At 44.4% G+C, this 14,231-nt stretch overlaps 1 protein-coding gene across 3 annotated transcripts; it reads left to right on the top strand.

The window, feature by feature from the left end:
- Positions 1-1,663: 1,663 nt before the first annotated feature.
- TTPAL (alpha tocopherol transfer protein like) lies at positions 1,664-13,221 on the top strand. Of its 3 annotated transcripts, XR_007244649.1 has the most exons (6): positions 1,664-1,811; positions 3,145-3,599; positions 6,496-6,689; positions 8,410-8,520; positions 9,508-9,926; positions 12,494-13,221. XR_007244649.1 is itself a non-coding variant. In XM_048498424.1 (5 exons), the coding sequence occupies exons 2-5, from the start codon at positions 3,161-3,163 to the stop codon at positions 9,781-9,783; spliced, it is 1,020 nt and encodes a 339-aa protein (XP_048354381.1). In that variant the 5' UTR covers positions 1,664-1,811; positions 3,145-3,160; the 3' UTR covers positions 9,784-13,221. The 3 variants fall into 3 exon arrangements, 2 of the variants coding, with proteins under 2 accessions (XP_048354381.1, XP_048354382.1); XM_048498424.1 differs by having other exon boundaries at positions 9,508-13,221; XM_048498425.1 differs by lacking the exon at positions 1,664-1,811 and adding an exon at positions 1,834-2,020 and having other exon boundaries at positions 9,508-13,221.
- The last annotated feature ends 1,010 nt before the right edge of the window (positions 13,222-14,231 follow it).

The raw sequence follows: 14,231 nt of genomic DNA, 5'->3' as shown, positions 1-14,231 counted from the left end.
TTAGGTATTCTGAGTGCCCACTCAGCCTCAGTTTCCCTTCTACAATATTGGAATTTTTAAAAATCTCATTGAGATTCAAGGCAGATTATACATTGTAAATCAATACAGTAAGTAAAATGTGACATCTAACAAGTATTGTAACCATCCTAGGAATACAGAATACTGCCCTGTACAGGTTATCTTAGGCTCAAACTACCCTGTTTCCCCTAATATAAGACATCCCCGAAAAATAAGACATAAGTAGAGGTTTTGCTGAAGTGCGAAATATAAGGCATCCCCTGAAAGTAAGACATAGCAAAGTTTTTGTTTGGAGGCATGCCCAACAAACAGAACACAGAAAAATAAGACATCCCCTGAAAATAAGACATAGCACATCTTTGGGAGCAAAAATTAATATAAGACACTGTCTTATATTCGGGGAAACACGGTAGATATAGGGCATTTCCCCACTCCCCCTGATCCCCCTTTTGCTGTGCGCTGCTCTCAGCGCGCGGCATCCCAGGTGTGCGCCCGGGCCTCCCCACGACCCCCCCCCCTTTGCAAGAGCGCCAAGGATGCCGCGCGCGGAGGGGGCGCAACAGCGGCAGCGTCAGGGCGGCTGCACTGTCGCCGCCCCTCTCGTGGGGAGTGCCGGGGGACCCCTCGCTACCCTCCTCAAGTAGCACGGGGCTTAAGGTAAGTGGGGAAAGGCCCATCATCACATCCTTGTGGCTGTTATAAGAATACCACTGTCATTTTAAAGTGGTTTTTAAAATGCAGCAAGCATGACTGCTTTGGGGGGCTATTCCCTCCCCTAGCCTTATCAAGTGCAAAAATGCCCCTCTTCTCAGCAGCTCTTGTGGCACTTGGTAGGGGGCAGGGGTGGTTGCCAACTGCCTGAAGAAAACAATGTCCAGGCTCTTTAGTAGAGGCATAACATGTGGAACTAGGCCAGTGAAGGTTTTCATGGCACAGCAGTAAATTAACATCACACGTTAAATAACATCCCATTAAGTGTTGGTTAAGGGGAACAGAATATTTTCTGCTCCAGGTTGTTGGCAACCCTACCAGCTACCTGGTCCTTTTGACTGGAGGTTGAAGATAGAATCTTCTACATGGATCAGATGTTAAGCTACACACGTAGGGCTGCCACCTCTGGTTTGGGAAACTCTTGAAGATTTGGGGGTGAAGTTTGGGAAGGGGCGGGATCTCAGAGAGGGATCATGCCAGAATCCCCCCTTGAAAGCTGTTCTCCAAGGGAGTGGCAGTCTGCAGTTCCAGAAGATTTCCAGGTTCCAACTGGAGGTTGGCAACCCACCTATCATAACCAATCTCTAGCCTAGATCAGTTCCCTTGGAGGAAATGGCAGTTTTGAAGAGTAGACTCTGTGCCATCACATCCCCTCTGTGCAATTTTCCATCCCAGGCACCTGACAAACCCCAAATTTCTCAAGTCCGAGTTGGCCCCCTGACTACAGCCTTTCCCATCTATCTCCTGCTGTGACAATGAGAGTGAAATACTTTCCGATAAGTGTCACTGCTTATGAAAAATGGCAATTTTCACCCCAAACATGGAGAATTCAACACGCGGCCAATGGGAACCGGAATCCTAAATACCCTCCCTTTGACTGCAGCCCTTAGCCTTCATGGCAGTAATGCGCATGCTCGTTTCACCATAGGCATGTTTTAAATAAGGAAAATCCGGCCGCTCTCTCTCTCTTTCTCTCGCCGCCTGATCTCTATGCCCTGATCCATAGAGGCTTATTTCACTCGAGTGATTCCGGATCACAGCCGATTTCCTCCCTGGAAGCGGCTGCTTCTGCTTTGACCGTGGTGAGTATCGAGGGGTTTTCTATCCATCGCAAGTGCCGTTGGAGGAGGAGGAGGAGGAAGGCGACTTGGCTGCCTCCTCCCCATCATCTTTTCCCCGACCCTCCCAATGGGACTCGGTTCAGAAACTCTCTGGGCACGAAGAATGGGACTAACATTGTAGGGTTGCCTTGATCTTCGACGCATCCAATACCTGGGAGAAGCCAAAGCTGGTAACTCTTGGGTGACTCTAACAACTATTGCTTAATTCCCCGGACACATCTTTCTTCTCTCTTCCACTCATTTGGGGTGGGGGGTACTTCAAAGGGGCTTTTAAGTTGTTTTGTTTTGTGGGTGAGCATAAATCTATATGGCAGAAAGCTGCTTCCTCCCCTTTGATACTTACTCCGCTTCTCTTTGCAGTGCCTGTTTTGGAATATCTGCGCTGCAAGATTGTTTAGTGTGTTTTTATTCTTCCCAAACCACTTGACATTTAAAATGTATTGCACGAGGCTGCCTTGTAACAACAAGGCAAGGCAGTTGGTTGTTGGTCAGTATTGTTTTGCTGTGATGGGCAGTGGCTTTCTTTCTGGAGTGAATTTCAGGCAGATTCACTGAGTAAGAGAGGAGGAGGGAGAAGGGAAGGATCTGCCCATGAGTCAGAAAGGACTCTTACATGCACATTGTAAATTATATGAGGTTAATAGCGCTGCATCATAAGCTGTGAAGTAATTATCTTGGAATAAACGGGTGTCTTTTGATACAGAACATTACATCATCTTAACTCATTGCTGATGAACAAGTCTTCCTTCAAAGAGGTTATTATTTCCCAACTGAACTGCCTGTATTATGTTTGGTATGATTTTTGAATTGGTGAATTGCCTCTGTGGGTGTTCTTAGTTTCAGTGCTGTTGTAGATGCTAAGCGCTGTTGTTTGTTTGTAGATAAACATAGGAGCCCCGTGGCACAAAGTGAGAAGCTACAGTACTGCAGTCAAAGCTCTGCTCGTGACCTGAGTTCAATCCCAACAGAAGTTGGGTTAAAGTAGCTGGCTCAAGACTTAGCCTTCCAGCCTTCTGAGGTTGGTCAGCTTGCTGGGGGTAAAGTGTCAATGACAGGGGAAGGCAACGGCAAACCACCCCATAAACTTAGTTTGCCTAGTAAACATTGTAAACATTGTAAACATTGTCAATGACGGGGAAGGCAACGGCAAACCACCCCATAAACATAGTTTGCCTTGTAAACATAGTTTGCCTAGTAAATGTCACCCCATGGGTTAATAATGACACGTTGCTTGCCCAGGAGACTACCTTTACTTATATATTTTATTTTATTTTATTTTTGTCTTATTTTTCAGACTTCCCCACTAACCAATGTCCGGAAATGGTGATGGCACAGTTACAAGTCCGTCTGAGGCAACTCTGCCCAGAGTTGAAGTTCTGCCCGAGCAGCCCAAATATGTGTGTACGCTGTCTGCTGAGCTTATTGCCAAGGCACGAGAAGAATTGCAGGAAAAACCGGAGTGGCGACTTCGAGATGTACAGGCTCTCAGAGATATGGTGTGCAAAGACTATCCTAACCTTGGGACATGTCTAGATGATACTTTCCTGCTTCGGTTCCTTAGAGCCCGGAAATTTGATTATGACCGGGCGCTACAGCTTCTTGTGAACTACCACTGCTGTAGGCGCAGCTGGCCTGAAGTCTTTACTAATCTGAGACCGTCTGCTATAAAGCCTGTATTAGAATCTGGGTTTGTCACTGTGCTTCCTCACTTAGACTCTGAAGGACGTCACGTAGTCTGCATTCGCCCAGGTATTTGTGTGAGCTTGGTTAAGTATTTAGGAGCTCTAGTAGTTCTTGTGTCTTGCATGCGTTTCTGCTTGAGCCAAAGTCTGCCTTTGTCTTGAAACTGAGGCGTTTTGTTTCATTTCCCTCAGTGTGGTACTAGAAATTCTGGAGTTCTACTAAACCACAGTGATTTGGGACAGCAGAATCAATGATCTGGCAACAATATGGGCGATATTATTTTTGTAGGGGGGAGCCATCTTCAGAACCAATTTTGTATCAGTGTCATGTTCTCCTTGAGCAGATGGAGCACCTAATTTTATTATTCTGTTCCTAAAGGCCCAATCCAGAGCAGAAGGGTGGGCGGGGACAGCACCGTTCCAGCACCACTCTGCCCTCTCCAAAGAGCTTTCCCACAGCGCCCAGAAAAAACCCATCTCTCACCAACAACGCCCCATGGGGGATTACGGCGATAAGCCACGAAAAAGTAGCATATGACTGAGGGCGCAGTGGCTCCAAAGGTAGTGAAAGCTGAGTAAGGTTGACTCTACCCCCTTGCTTGCCCCTGAAATACCCCCAGGCAGCTTTGTGCACTGGTGAACCTAGGCGAGGACAATGGCTTCTGGGTTGGGTGCTTGGCCCTCAGCCAGCACACTTGCACCTTGTACTGGCAGAATGGGCCCCCATGCCAGCACAGGGCTGTGCCAGCTCAAGAAGGAGATCCCCCCCCCTTGCGATTAGGCTGCCCATCTGTTGTCACTACCATGTTTTCTGAAAACATTTGTTATTCTTCTCACTTCATTTCCTTAACTTTTAAAACAGTGCTACAGAAATTTAGTAGGTATTGAAAACACGGATAACAGTTGGTTGTTGTGGGTTTTCCGGGCGGTGTGGCCATGGTCTGGTAGATCTTGTTCCTAACGTTTCGCCTTCATCTGTGGCTGGCATCTTCAGAGGTGTATCACAGAGAGAAGTCTGTTACACACTGTGTCTAACAGACTTCTCTCTGTGATACACCTGTGATACATTCACAGTATGTAACAGACATCTCTCTGTGACACACCTCTGAAGATGCCAGCCACAGATGCAGGCAAAATGTTAGGAACAAGGTCTACCAGACCATGGCCATGCAGCCCAGAAAACCCACAACAACCAGTTGAATCCGTCTATGAAAGCCTTCGACAATACACGGATAATAGTTGCTTTATGTTGTTGGTGTCTTATTCTATTCCTCCCCGCTTGCACATGTACATGTTATCTTGGTAAAATTAATGTAGTTGTAAATACTCCAAACTGAACTAAATTTGTGATCCGGGGCACTGTGAGAGACAGGATGCTGGACTAGATGGGACCAGTGGTCGGACCCAGCCAGGCTGTTCTTATGTTTTTACATTGACACAGAGGTATCTGTGTTCAGACCTGGAATGTGAAATGGACCAGAAAAGGGGCAATTTGACATTTATATAGAAAGCGTATCTTTAAACTAATGATAATAATAGTATTATCCTTATTATATCCCAGCATGGATCTCAGAATAGCATTAAACAGGGTTTGCAGGTGATCTTCCATCAAGGCACTGATCATACCAGATCTAAATCTGCTTAATTCAGCAGTTTTGCCCAGCATCTGTATCCTGGCACTTTACGGTGGTCAAGTTTAGAAGAGGTTGAGATGGACACACACACACACACACCCCACACACCCCCTGCTTGCCACCATTAGTCAATTGTGGTTTGGCTCTGAAAAGATTAGGCTAAGACAGTTGTCCAGACATGAATTAATGAATAAACTTACCTGGAACGGACTCCAGTAGAACCAGGCTTCTTTCCAATTTAATGCTGAGAGGCAAGCGCTCTCTGGTCTATCCCCAACCCAGTCCTGAACCAAGGCCAAGGCCATATGGTGCCAGTGCAGAGATTAAGGAATGCCTTCATTTTGACACACACACACACACACACACACACACACCACACACACACACACACACACACACACCAGTACCATTGTCAGTGTTGCCACCCAGTCCAGACTCTTCTTTCTTTCTCCATCCATGGCTTGCTTGGTGGTGGAAGGTGCCGACAAATCACAGCTGACTCACAGTGACCTTGCAGGGTTTTCAAGGCAAGAGCCGTTCGGAGGTGGTTTGCTATTGCCTGCCTCTGCATGGGCTGAGAGGGTTCTGAAAGAATTTTGACTGATCCAAGCTCACCCAGCAGGCTTCATGTGGAGGAATGGGGAGCTGAATCCGGCTCTCCGGATTAGAGTGTGCCATTCTTAACCACTACACCATACTGGCTCTCATGGTTTGCTTACAAAGGTGTATCTCCATGAAAACATTGGTCAAAGAACTACTATAGAAATTAATGATCCTAGGCTGAGAGAGCGGTGTTTGCGGAAGCCGCCGTTCCCATCTCTCCCTATCCACCATTGTCTGCTGTGTCCCTAGTATCCTGAATTGAGAGGTTGGTACCCACCCACCCCCAGCTTCCCCCAAAAAGCATGGAAAGTGGCTTAAATATGGGTCTGCAGTGAGGTGGTAGAATCCAGTCACTATATTTGGCTTATCAGTAGTTCCTGTATCTACATTAATTCAATTTTACACCTTTTTTCACCATCCTTCAGGGGTGGGCAGTTTCCAAATCTAACTAACAAATAAAATAAATAAATAAATATAAAGATGCAGAGAATAATAATAAGCTAGTACACGTGTATGTGACTACAAATCTTGTCTTCTCATAAAATGAACGCCTCCAGTATTACTGATGATGTCTCTTCCCTAAATTAACAGGCGTTTTTTCATAAGCAAGAACAATTGTAAGGGCTGAGAATTGTGAAGCAAAGCTAATAATTGTAAGGCAAGTAGAGGATGCTGTTTGTTTTCTCATGAGCTTTGCAACTTACCATCTTTTTCTTACAACCATAGGTAACTGGACACCAAGTAACTACCCAATTACTGAAAACATCCGTGCCATTTACTTAACTCTAGAAAAGCTCATCCAGTCCGAAGGGACTCAGGTGAATGGAATTGTGATCCTTGCAGACTACAAAGGAGTCAGCTTATCTAAGGCCTCCCATTTTGGTCCTTTCATAGCCAAAAAGGTGATTGGAATTCTTCAGGTAAGGCCCGACATTTGGGGGAGGGGTGGAGTTCAGTGTGAACTACTTTTGTCAATTAAAATACTGGAGATAAAATGCTGTAAAACCAGTCCCTGCCTAAAGAAGTGTCCAGTAGAAGAGATGGAATGTATTGTTCTGTGAAGAAAACGTTGCATAAAATTGGTGAATGGCAAGTTAGTTGGTACTGGTTTAAGGAGCTGTCTAATATTTAGATGAAGGGCATCCAAGACAAGAATGTTATGGATGGGGGTACTCTTTATCTCGTGCATTTTGAACTGACTGGATGAAACCAAATGAGGGAGGAATGGAATAAGCTTCCTGCAAGGTCTTTGCTCAATGTATTTGTAGAATTAGACCAAAACCTATACCAAGCGTGCTGCAATAAAAGTCACAGAATAAGAGGGGGGAAATGACCACAGTCCAAGAATGAGACACTGTGCAATTATCTGTCCAATACTTCTTATTAATGTATTTATTTTGTTCAATTTATAAGATGCCCTATCTTCTAGGGCAAACTGGGATCATTAAATAAAGGTATTACGTACTAGGGTTACTGACCTTGGGGCCTGGCTGAAGATCTCCCAGAATTACAACTGAACTCCAGATAACAGAAATCAGTTTTCTTGTAAAAATGGCTGCTTTGTTTTTCTCTATTTGTATATAGAGATAATTTATGAAGTTTTCTTCTTTTTAAAAGTTTATTGTTCCAATTTGCTTGGACAAGGGTAGTGGTAAATAGGAGTGTGCAACAAAAAAAAAATTCTGGCAAAATTTGGATTCCCATCTAATGGACCTGACATTTTTGGGGAAACTCAGACATTCCTGAATTCCTGATATTGAGAATATCCAGATTGCCTCGAAAGTTTGGGTTCATTAGACACGGATCCACATTTTACCCATGCCATCTCCCCCTTCCCTCACTTTGGGTCCAGCAACAGTGGATATGTTTATGTTGATCAGCTGTACGCCGCTCAGAGCCCTTCAGGGATAGAGCGGTATATCAAACCGAATAAATAATAATAATATAGCAGAAACAGCTGAGGTCGTCCCAGTAATAATTGACACACTGGGCACCATCCCGAAAACACTAGGGCAGCACTTGAAACATCTTCAAATTGACAAAATTAGCCTCTGTCAAATTGAGAAGACAGCCCTGTTGGGATCCGCACGAATTCTACGCCAATACATTACAACTTCCTAGGCCTCTGGGTGAGGCTCGAATTGTAATAAAAGACCAACAACCAGCTAAAGATCTGGCAACTGTGAAATCTACCATAGTAATAATAATAATAAAACTGGAAGAAATCAACAGCAAAGCATTTTAACCTGAAGCTAAAGGATTGTGCTAGGGTTGCCTTCACTAAAGCTAGTGCAGATAATCTCTTTTGTGGTGGGTTTGAACCTGGTTTATTGTGAAGGTTGTATACTTTCTCACCCATCTTCTCACCCAGCATTTAACTTTTTGCCATCTCTTCATTAAAGGAGACCTGCCACAGTTGGGCAAAATAGATTTTCTTTTCATATCTGTTGGTATTTCTGAATATAGCACTGTTGGCCACACAGAATATTTTTCAGTTCTGCCCAACTTTGAGTCCATATTAATAATTGAAAATTAGGCTTCCATTGATACAACGGGCTTGTTTTATATCACTTCCCCCAATGTTATTATCTATAAAGTGACCATTCTTTATCAATCTTGTTTGCATTTTTTTCCCATTAGGATGGCTTTCCCATTAGAATAAAAGCTGTCAACATAATAAATGAACCTCGCATTTTCAAGGGCATTTTTGCAATCATCAAACCTTTTCTGAAAGAGAAAATAGCAAATCGGGTAAGTGGCAGCATGTTTTGGGTAAGTGACAAGCGTGAAGACTGTTCCTATTTAAACCAAACTGAGTGAGGCATACCTGATTTGACTTACTCTAGGACTTGTTTCCATTCCAAACATCCTCCGCCAAGAGGTGATTTTTATAATATTAGACAGGCATAACCAGGAGTGATGGGAATTATGAATTATCGGGAGGATGGTCTCAGATACCTCTTTTCCCTGGACATGAGTCCTATTCATTTTTTGAGCCGGTCACAGGACAGTGCAGTTAAGTTGCAGTTCAGGTTTTCTAGCTGCCCCAAGCCCCTGAAGAGAACTGTAGCCCCTTCCTTCTCCAAAGGCATGCAATGGCTTAATAGATTTCTGCTCAGCAAGGGATCTGATCTCTCCTATGTCCTAAATCCAACGGGGTCAGTGCTCTTACATCACTTACCTTGGCGAGAGCTGGTGACTGAATATGTGCACAGGCAAGAGTACAGGGACAGTTTCTCTTGGCGGAACAAGGTTGTTTTGGAACATGTTGCTTGTACTGAATGTCTCGGGATCAGGGATATGAGGCTGATTGCTTTTGTCACCACTGTCAGTTTGTACTCAAGGGCAGGTTGTGTGAACTGCAGCCTGACTTCTTTAAAATTGATACACTTCCCCTCTCCCCAGTTGTAGATAGTCTCAAAGGTAGCCATGTTTGCCTGCAGTAGAGCAGTTAGATTTGAGAACAGCTGCAACCAGAGTTTCAGGGTGTACACTTTCGAGAGTCAAAGCTCTCTTCATCTCTTTCGAGAGTCAAAGCTCTCTTCAGTAGAACAGAGGTTACTGTGTCTGGCAAAGGGAGTTTTGCCTCTTGACAGCTTCCACCCTGAAACTCTGGTTGCTCTCTAAGGTGCTACTGGTCTAAAATCTTACTTAATTCCCCCTGCCCCAAGTAGAGTTGATAGTAAATTCAGTTTTTGAATAGGTGTGTTACTGAAGGGTCTGGGTTTTCTCTTTCAGTTCTTTCTCCACGGATCAGACGTGAGCTCTCTCCATCATAATCTTCCACCCAGGATCCTCCCTGAAGAATACGGGGGCACGGCTGGGAGCCTGGACATCTCGGCCTGGAATGACCTGCTGCTGGCCTCAGAGAGTGACTTCCTGTATGACGCTGCCCACCTGGCTCCCTCCAGTGACCCTTCACCTGATGCCCCGTTAATGAGTGCAGAGGTTGACGAGAAGCAGTGCGATGACTCCTTGCGAAGCTTGAAAACGCAGCTCTATTACTGCTATTAAATGGGCAGGGAACGCTTCCCAAGGGTCCCCTCCCGGGTCACAAAGAGATTACGAACTCTGCCTTGTTCTTGAAACTGGAGCCTTGTTGAGGCACTTTACATTGGAACCAAAGCAAATTAAAAAGGAAGAGGAAATGGGGCAAGGTAGAGTTCTGTGGGAATGTGGTAGATGGCGATCGGTTTGAGCCTCCTCGAAATTTGGGGCTTAGTGACCCTTCTTGTTAAAAGAATAACATATACTGATGCAAATTGAGGAATCCTGCTAACACTGTGCTCCTAAACGCAACTGATTTGGAAGAAAGTCGCATTGGAAATGGAGGGCGTCTTGCTCCCCAAATACATAAGTTAGCATCACAGTGCTGGATTTGCCACTGTGGGGGTGTGACATATGGACAAAAGTCCTTGGAATTGCAGCCAGCAGTGAGGTTCAAGCTTGAGCCTCTGCTAGTTGACATTGGTTGAGGGGGGTGCCAAATAGCAGAGCAGCTTCCAGGAGACCCCTTTCGGTTGCCGAATTCATACTCTTCTCCCAGTTGTCACTTTCCCAACTATTCAGTGGTTTCACCACTTAAATGCAACAGAGGTTTGTTGCTTGCAAGGAATATTACCCCGGGGTGGGGGGGACTTAAATTGCACCTTGCATTAGTGGGTTAGCAAATGCCAGTAGTTATAATAAAACGCAAGCATTTGCGAACCCTGCTAACTTTTGAATTTGTTCAGCAGCTAGGACCAACTTTGGAGGGAGAGATATTTTGCACAGTTGTTCCGTTGTAAGTTAATGCCCTGTCACTGTTGTAGAATAACCCCTTTTACGGTAGGTCTTGCAGAGGGGAGACGTGCAGAGAACTGTTAATAGCTGTAGTTGTAAAGTCGAGGGAGATGCTGTTTTAGTTACCTTTATTTTTGGGAGATAGGATTTTTGAACTAGTCTTTGTAAACCAAGTGTAGACAGGGTATTCTATAAGCACAACTATCAGGTTTCTAAATGTTCCCGATTAGTCACATAGATCTCAATGCTACTTTCGCTTTGACTTCCTTGGTGAAACCTATTACTAGTCTCGTCCCCAGGACCATATCCTATTGTGCAGCAGTGCCGTAGAGCCTTCTGTATGGTTGAAGTTCAACTTCCTAGACCTTCCCGGACCCTCCCTTTGAGTTATCTCACATGGAACTGACTTCTTGCTCGAAGAATTGAGTTGTAGATCTGTGTGAAGTACATGATTAATAGAACATGGGAAAGCACAGATTGAAATCTTAATGCACTGACTGCTGTTCTATAGTCTTAGGGGAGCAGGTCAAGATTATTTTCACCACCTCATACTTGTAGCACTTTTAAAATACATGTGGTAGAGTGGGGGGGGGAGAGAAGGGAATGTGGGGGGGGGGCATTTACTTAGTGCCAACTACAGACCAGAAACTGGTGCTTATTGTAAATACAAAATAGGGTCTTCAGAAGTGGGACCGTTTTCTTGTGTGTGCCAAGTTGTAGTTGCCTTTTTATTGTTTCCAGATCTCATAGAAGGTTCCCGCTGTTGCCAAAAGAGGGAGGCAGTTCATTTTCCCTCTGATGTACTGCTTGAATTAGTCTTTTCTCCCCCTCCCCCCCCAACCCCTTCTGTGACTTTCATGTATAGTATTACTTTTAAGTGTCAAAGCAAGACAGGGAATTATTCTCTAATGTTGATTGGAACTCCCTTGAGGTTGCAGGTGGATGAGAGGTTTTCATCCTTTCCTACCCCCCCCCCCTTTCTGAAACAATAACATGTCCGTCATTCTATGGAGAATGGCATGGATATCACCAGAAATGGTGCTTGCTGTATAAACAAAACCCACAAAAAAGCTGCATTTAACTACCATGAGGGGGTTGACCATTTTTTCCGTGGAATATCCATGTATGCTTATCTGGATTGTGATGTTTGGCCTTCAGTAAGTGGGTCTTACAAGCACAGATGACTTGTTGGGAGGAAAGGAAATTTTAGTAAGTATTAAGAAACTCCGCTAGTCTAACACTGTTCAGATAAGCACGGCCCTTCTAGTATGCCTTTGGAATAGTAAAAAAGGATTGGCCTACAACTGTCTCCCTAGACCAGAGCATAAGCTAATATCTGAAAAAGGAAAGAGGTGTGTGTTTTGGGGGAGGGAGCCACTATTAAAAAGACTAGTGAAGCCTCCTTGAAACCTTACTATTATATTAAATGTAAAGCTGACCAGCAAGACATTTACCGTGTGGCTAGACATATGCCCGGTATCTCATTTTAAGGGAGGCATTTCATGTGTGTTATTAGTCCAGTGGTGGATTTGCAGCATGATAACATTTCACAGTCAGCTGCCCTGCATGGGCACAAGCCTCTGTTAAGAGATGCTGGGTAGATGCGGGTCAGCTGTCCTTGCTCTGATTAACATTTAAACTGGTCCAGAAGAGAAATTGCAAGCCCAATGTGTTTCCTTTAGAAGTCTTTGAGGACAGAGTTTTAGCATCCTTTTTTCACGCTGCAAACTCTATCCTTGGGAAGATGAGTGCGAGAGTTCTTTAAATCCTACTAACCTTTGCATCATTGTAAGGTTCATACATTTTGGTGACTGAGAACAGCCTTTATGGGTCTGTTAGAGGCTAGATTTTTTTCTTTCAACTTTTCAGGTACTGTACCTTGGTACTTGGAACAAAAGGCTTGTAGAGGTTGTATTTACCTGTATCTGGTTATTTTTTGTAGGTGTTGTCTTATTAATGGAGCCTACTCTGAACCATCTTCCACCCATGCCTCTTCAGACCTCACGGTTGTGTTTCCTGCGACTCACATCTGTTCTGTAGTAGCTGCCTCAGAGGTACCTCCAAGGAACAGTCAGCCGCCTACAGCACTTGAGAGCAACCGTATTACCACTGAGGTGTTAGCATAGTGATAACAGCTTAAGGCATTATACCCCCCATTAGGGCATTGGATTATTTTGGGTGGAGAGGAAAACAAACCTGCTGTCCCCTTACGACCTTGGATTATAAGGTACTTTTGCAGTATTGAATTTTCCAAATCCACGCAGACCAGTTGCATTAGAGCTATTCATTGCCATAAGAGACAATGGTAGTCACACCACAGTTATCAAATTGCCTTTAACACTGCTAACATAGGAAGATAACTATTTCTGCAAGTTGAAATACTTGAATTTATACTGCAGCTAAACGTGCATTTATAAAGCCCGAGACTTTTTTCCCATAAGGTGGTTGAGGTGCTTTGTTTGTACTATACTGTCCGTCAACGACTTTTTGGCATTTTACTCGGTAATAGATTTCAGACTAACTTGTTTTGCCTTTTGCTGTTACGTAGAATTCAGGTGTTTGGTTCTAGTATACACCTTTTGAGAATTTATTTTTATATTGCATTTTATAAAACAAGTGGTGAAAGTAACTCTGTGCATGAGTGGATATTAAAATAATCCTACTTCAAAACAGACTCTTGTCGTTTTAAAATAATGTGGGGCTGGGGTTACTGAAGATAGAACATAAGAAAAAAGCCAGCTGGATCAGACCAGAGTCCATCTAGTCCAGCACCCTGCTACTCGCAGTGGCCCACCAGGTGCCTTTGGGAGCTCACATGCTGGATGTGAACGCAATGTCCTGCTGCTGCTGCTCCCGAGCACCTGGTCTGCTAAGGCATTTGCAATCTCAGATCAAGGAGGATCAAGATTGGTAGCCATAAATCTGTCCAAGCCCCTTTTAAAGCTATTCAGGTTAGTGGCCATCACCACCTCCTGTGGCAGCATATTCCAAACATCAAACACACGTTGCGTGAAAAAATGTTTCCTTTTATTACTCCTAATTCTTCCCCCCAGCATTTTCAATGTCTGCCCCCTGGTTCTAGTATTGTGAGAAAGAGAGAAAAGTTTCTCTCTGTCAACATTTTCTACCCCATGCATAATTTTATAGACTTCAATCATACCTCCTCTCCAAACTAAAGAGTCTCAAACGCTGCAGCCTCTCCTCATAAGGAAGGTGCTGAGGGCTGAACAGTAGAGGATGGTCAGCCAGTGTGCATTTAGAATATGATGTAATAGGTCCTTCCCGTGAGTGGCAGCTGCTGACTGAGGCCCAGGCTGATTATGTACTGGTGCCCTGCCTCTTGCTGAAGGGAGATTCTCTTCAGGGCAGAACTTGTTATGAATGCCTTCCCCCCCACCCCCTCGCTGCGTGGCAGATCCCATAATCTCTGCTTCACAGGGAAGAGGGAACAAACGGCCCTGTTTTATTCTTGGCATTGGAATTTTTTGCTACACCCCTCCTCTACTTCCCCCCTCCTCGATGATCAGGAGGGCTTTTAAAAAGTTTCTTTCAACTTCTAGCATGCCATGTTAGAGCTATCAAGATGATGATGGATCTAATACAAGAATTTTGAAATATCCAGGAATAGTGAGTGAAATAACAAGACTCTCTCCTCCTGCAGCAGCAGTAGCGGCAGGAAG

Source organism: Sphaerodactylus townsendi, linkage group LG05 (assembly GCF_021028975.2).
Source record: "Sphaerodactylus townsendi isolate TG3544 linkage group LG05, MPM_Stown_v2.3, whole genome shotgun sequence".
Lineage (NCBI taxonomy): Eukaryota > Metazoa > Chordata > Lepidosauria > Squamata > Sphaerodactylidae > Sphaerodactylus > Sphaerodactylus townsendi.
Note: the sequence above shows the minus strand (reverse complement) of the source record. Positions and strands in the feature narration are given on the sequence as shown.

Bases quoted from the DNA above. Each gene is read 5' to 3' on its own strand.
- TTPAL (XM_048498424.1), top strand. From the start codon at position 3,161: ATGTCCGGAAATGGTGATGGCACAGTTACAAGTCCGTCTGAGGCAACT. The intron at 3,600-6,495 runs GTATTTGTGTGA...TTACAACCATAG, and splicing joins CGTAGTCTGCATTCGCCCAG to GTAACTGGACACCAAGTAAC. The intron at 8,521-9,507 runs GTAAGTGGCAGC...TTTCTCTTTCAG, and splicing joins AAGAGAAAATAGCAAATCGG to TTCTTTCTCCACGGATCAGA.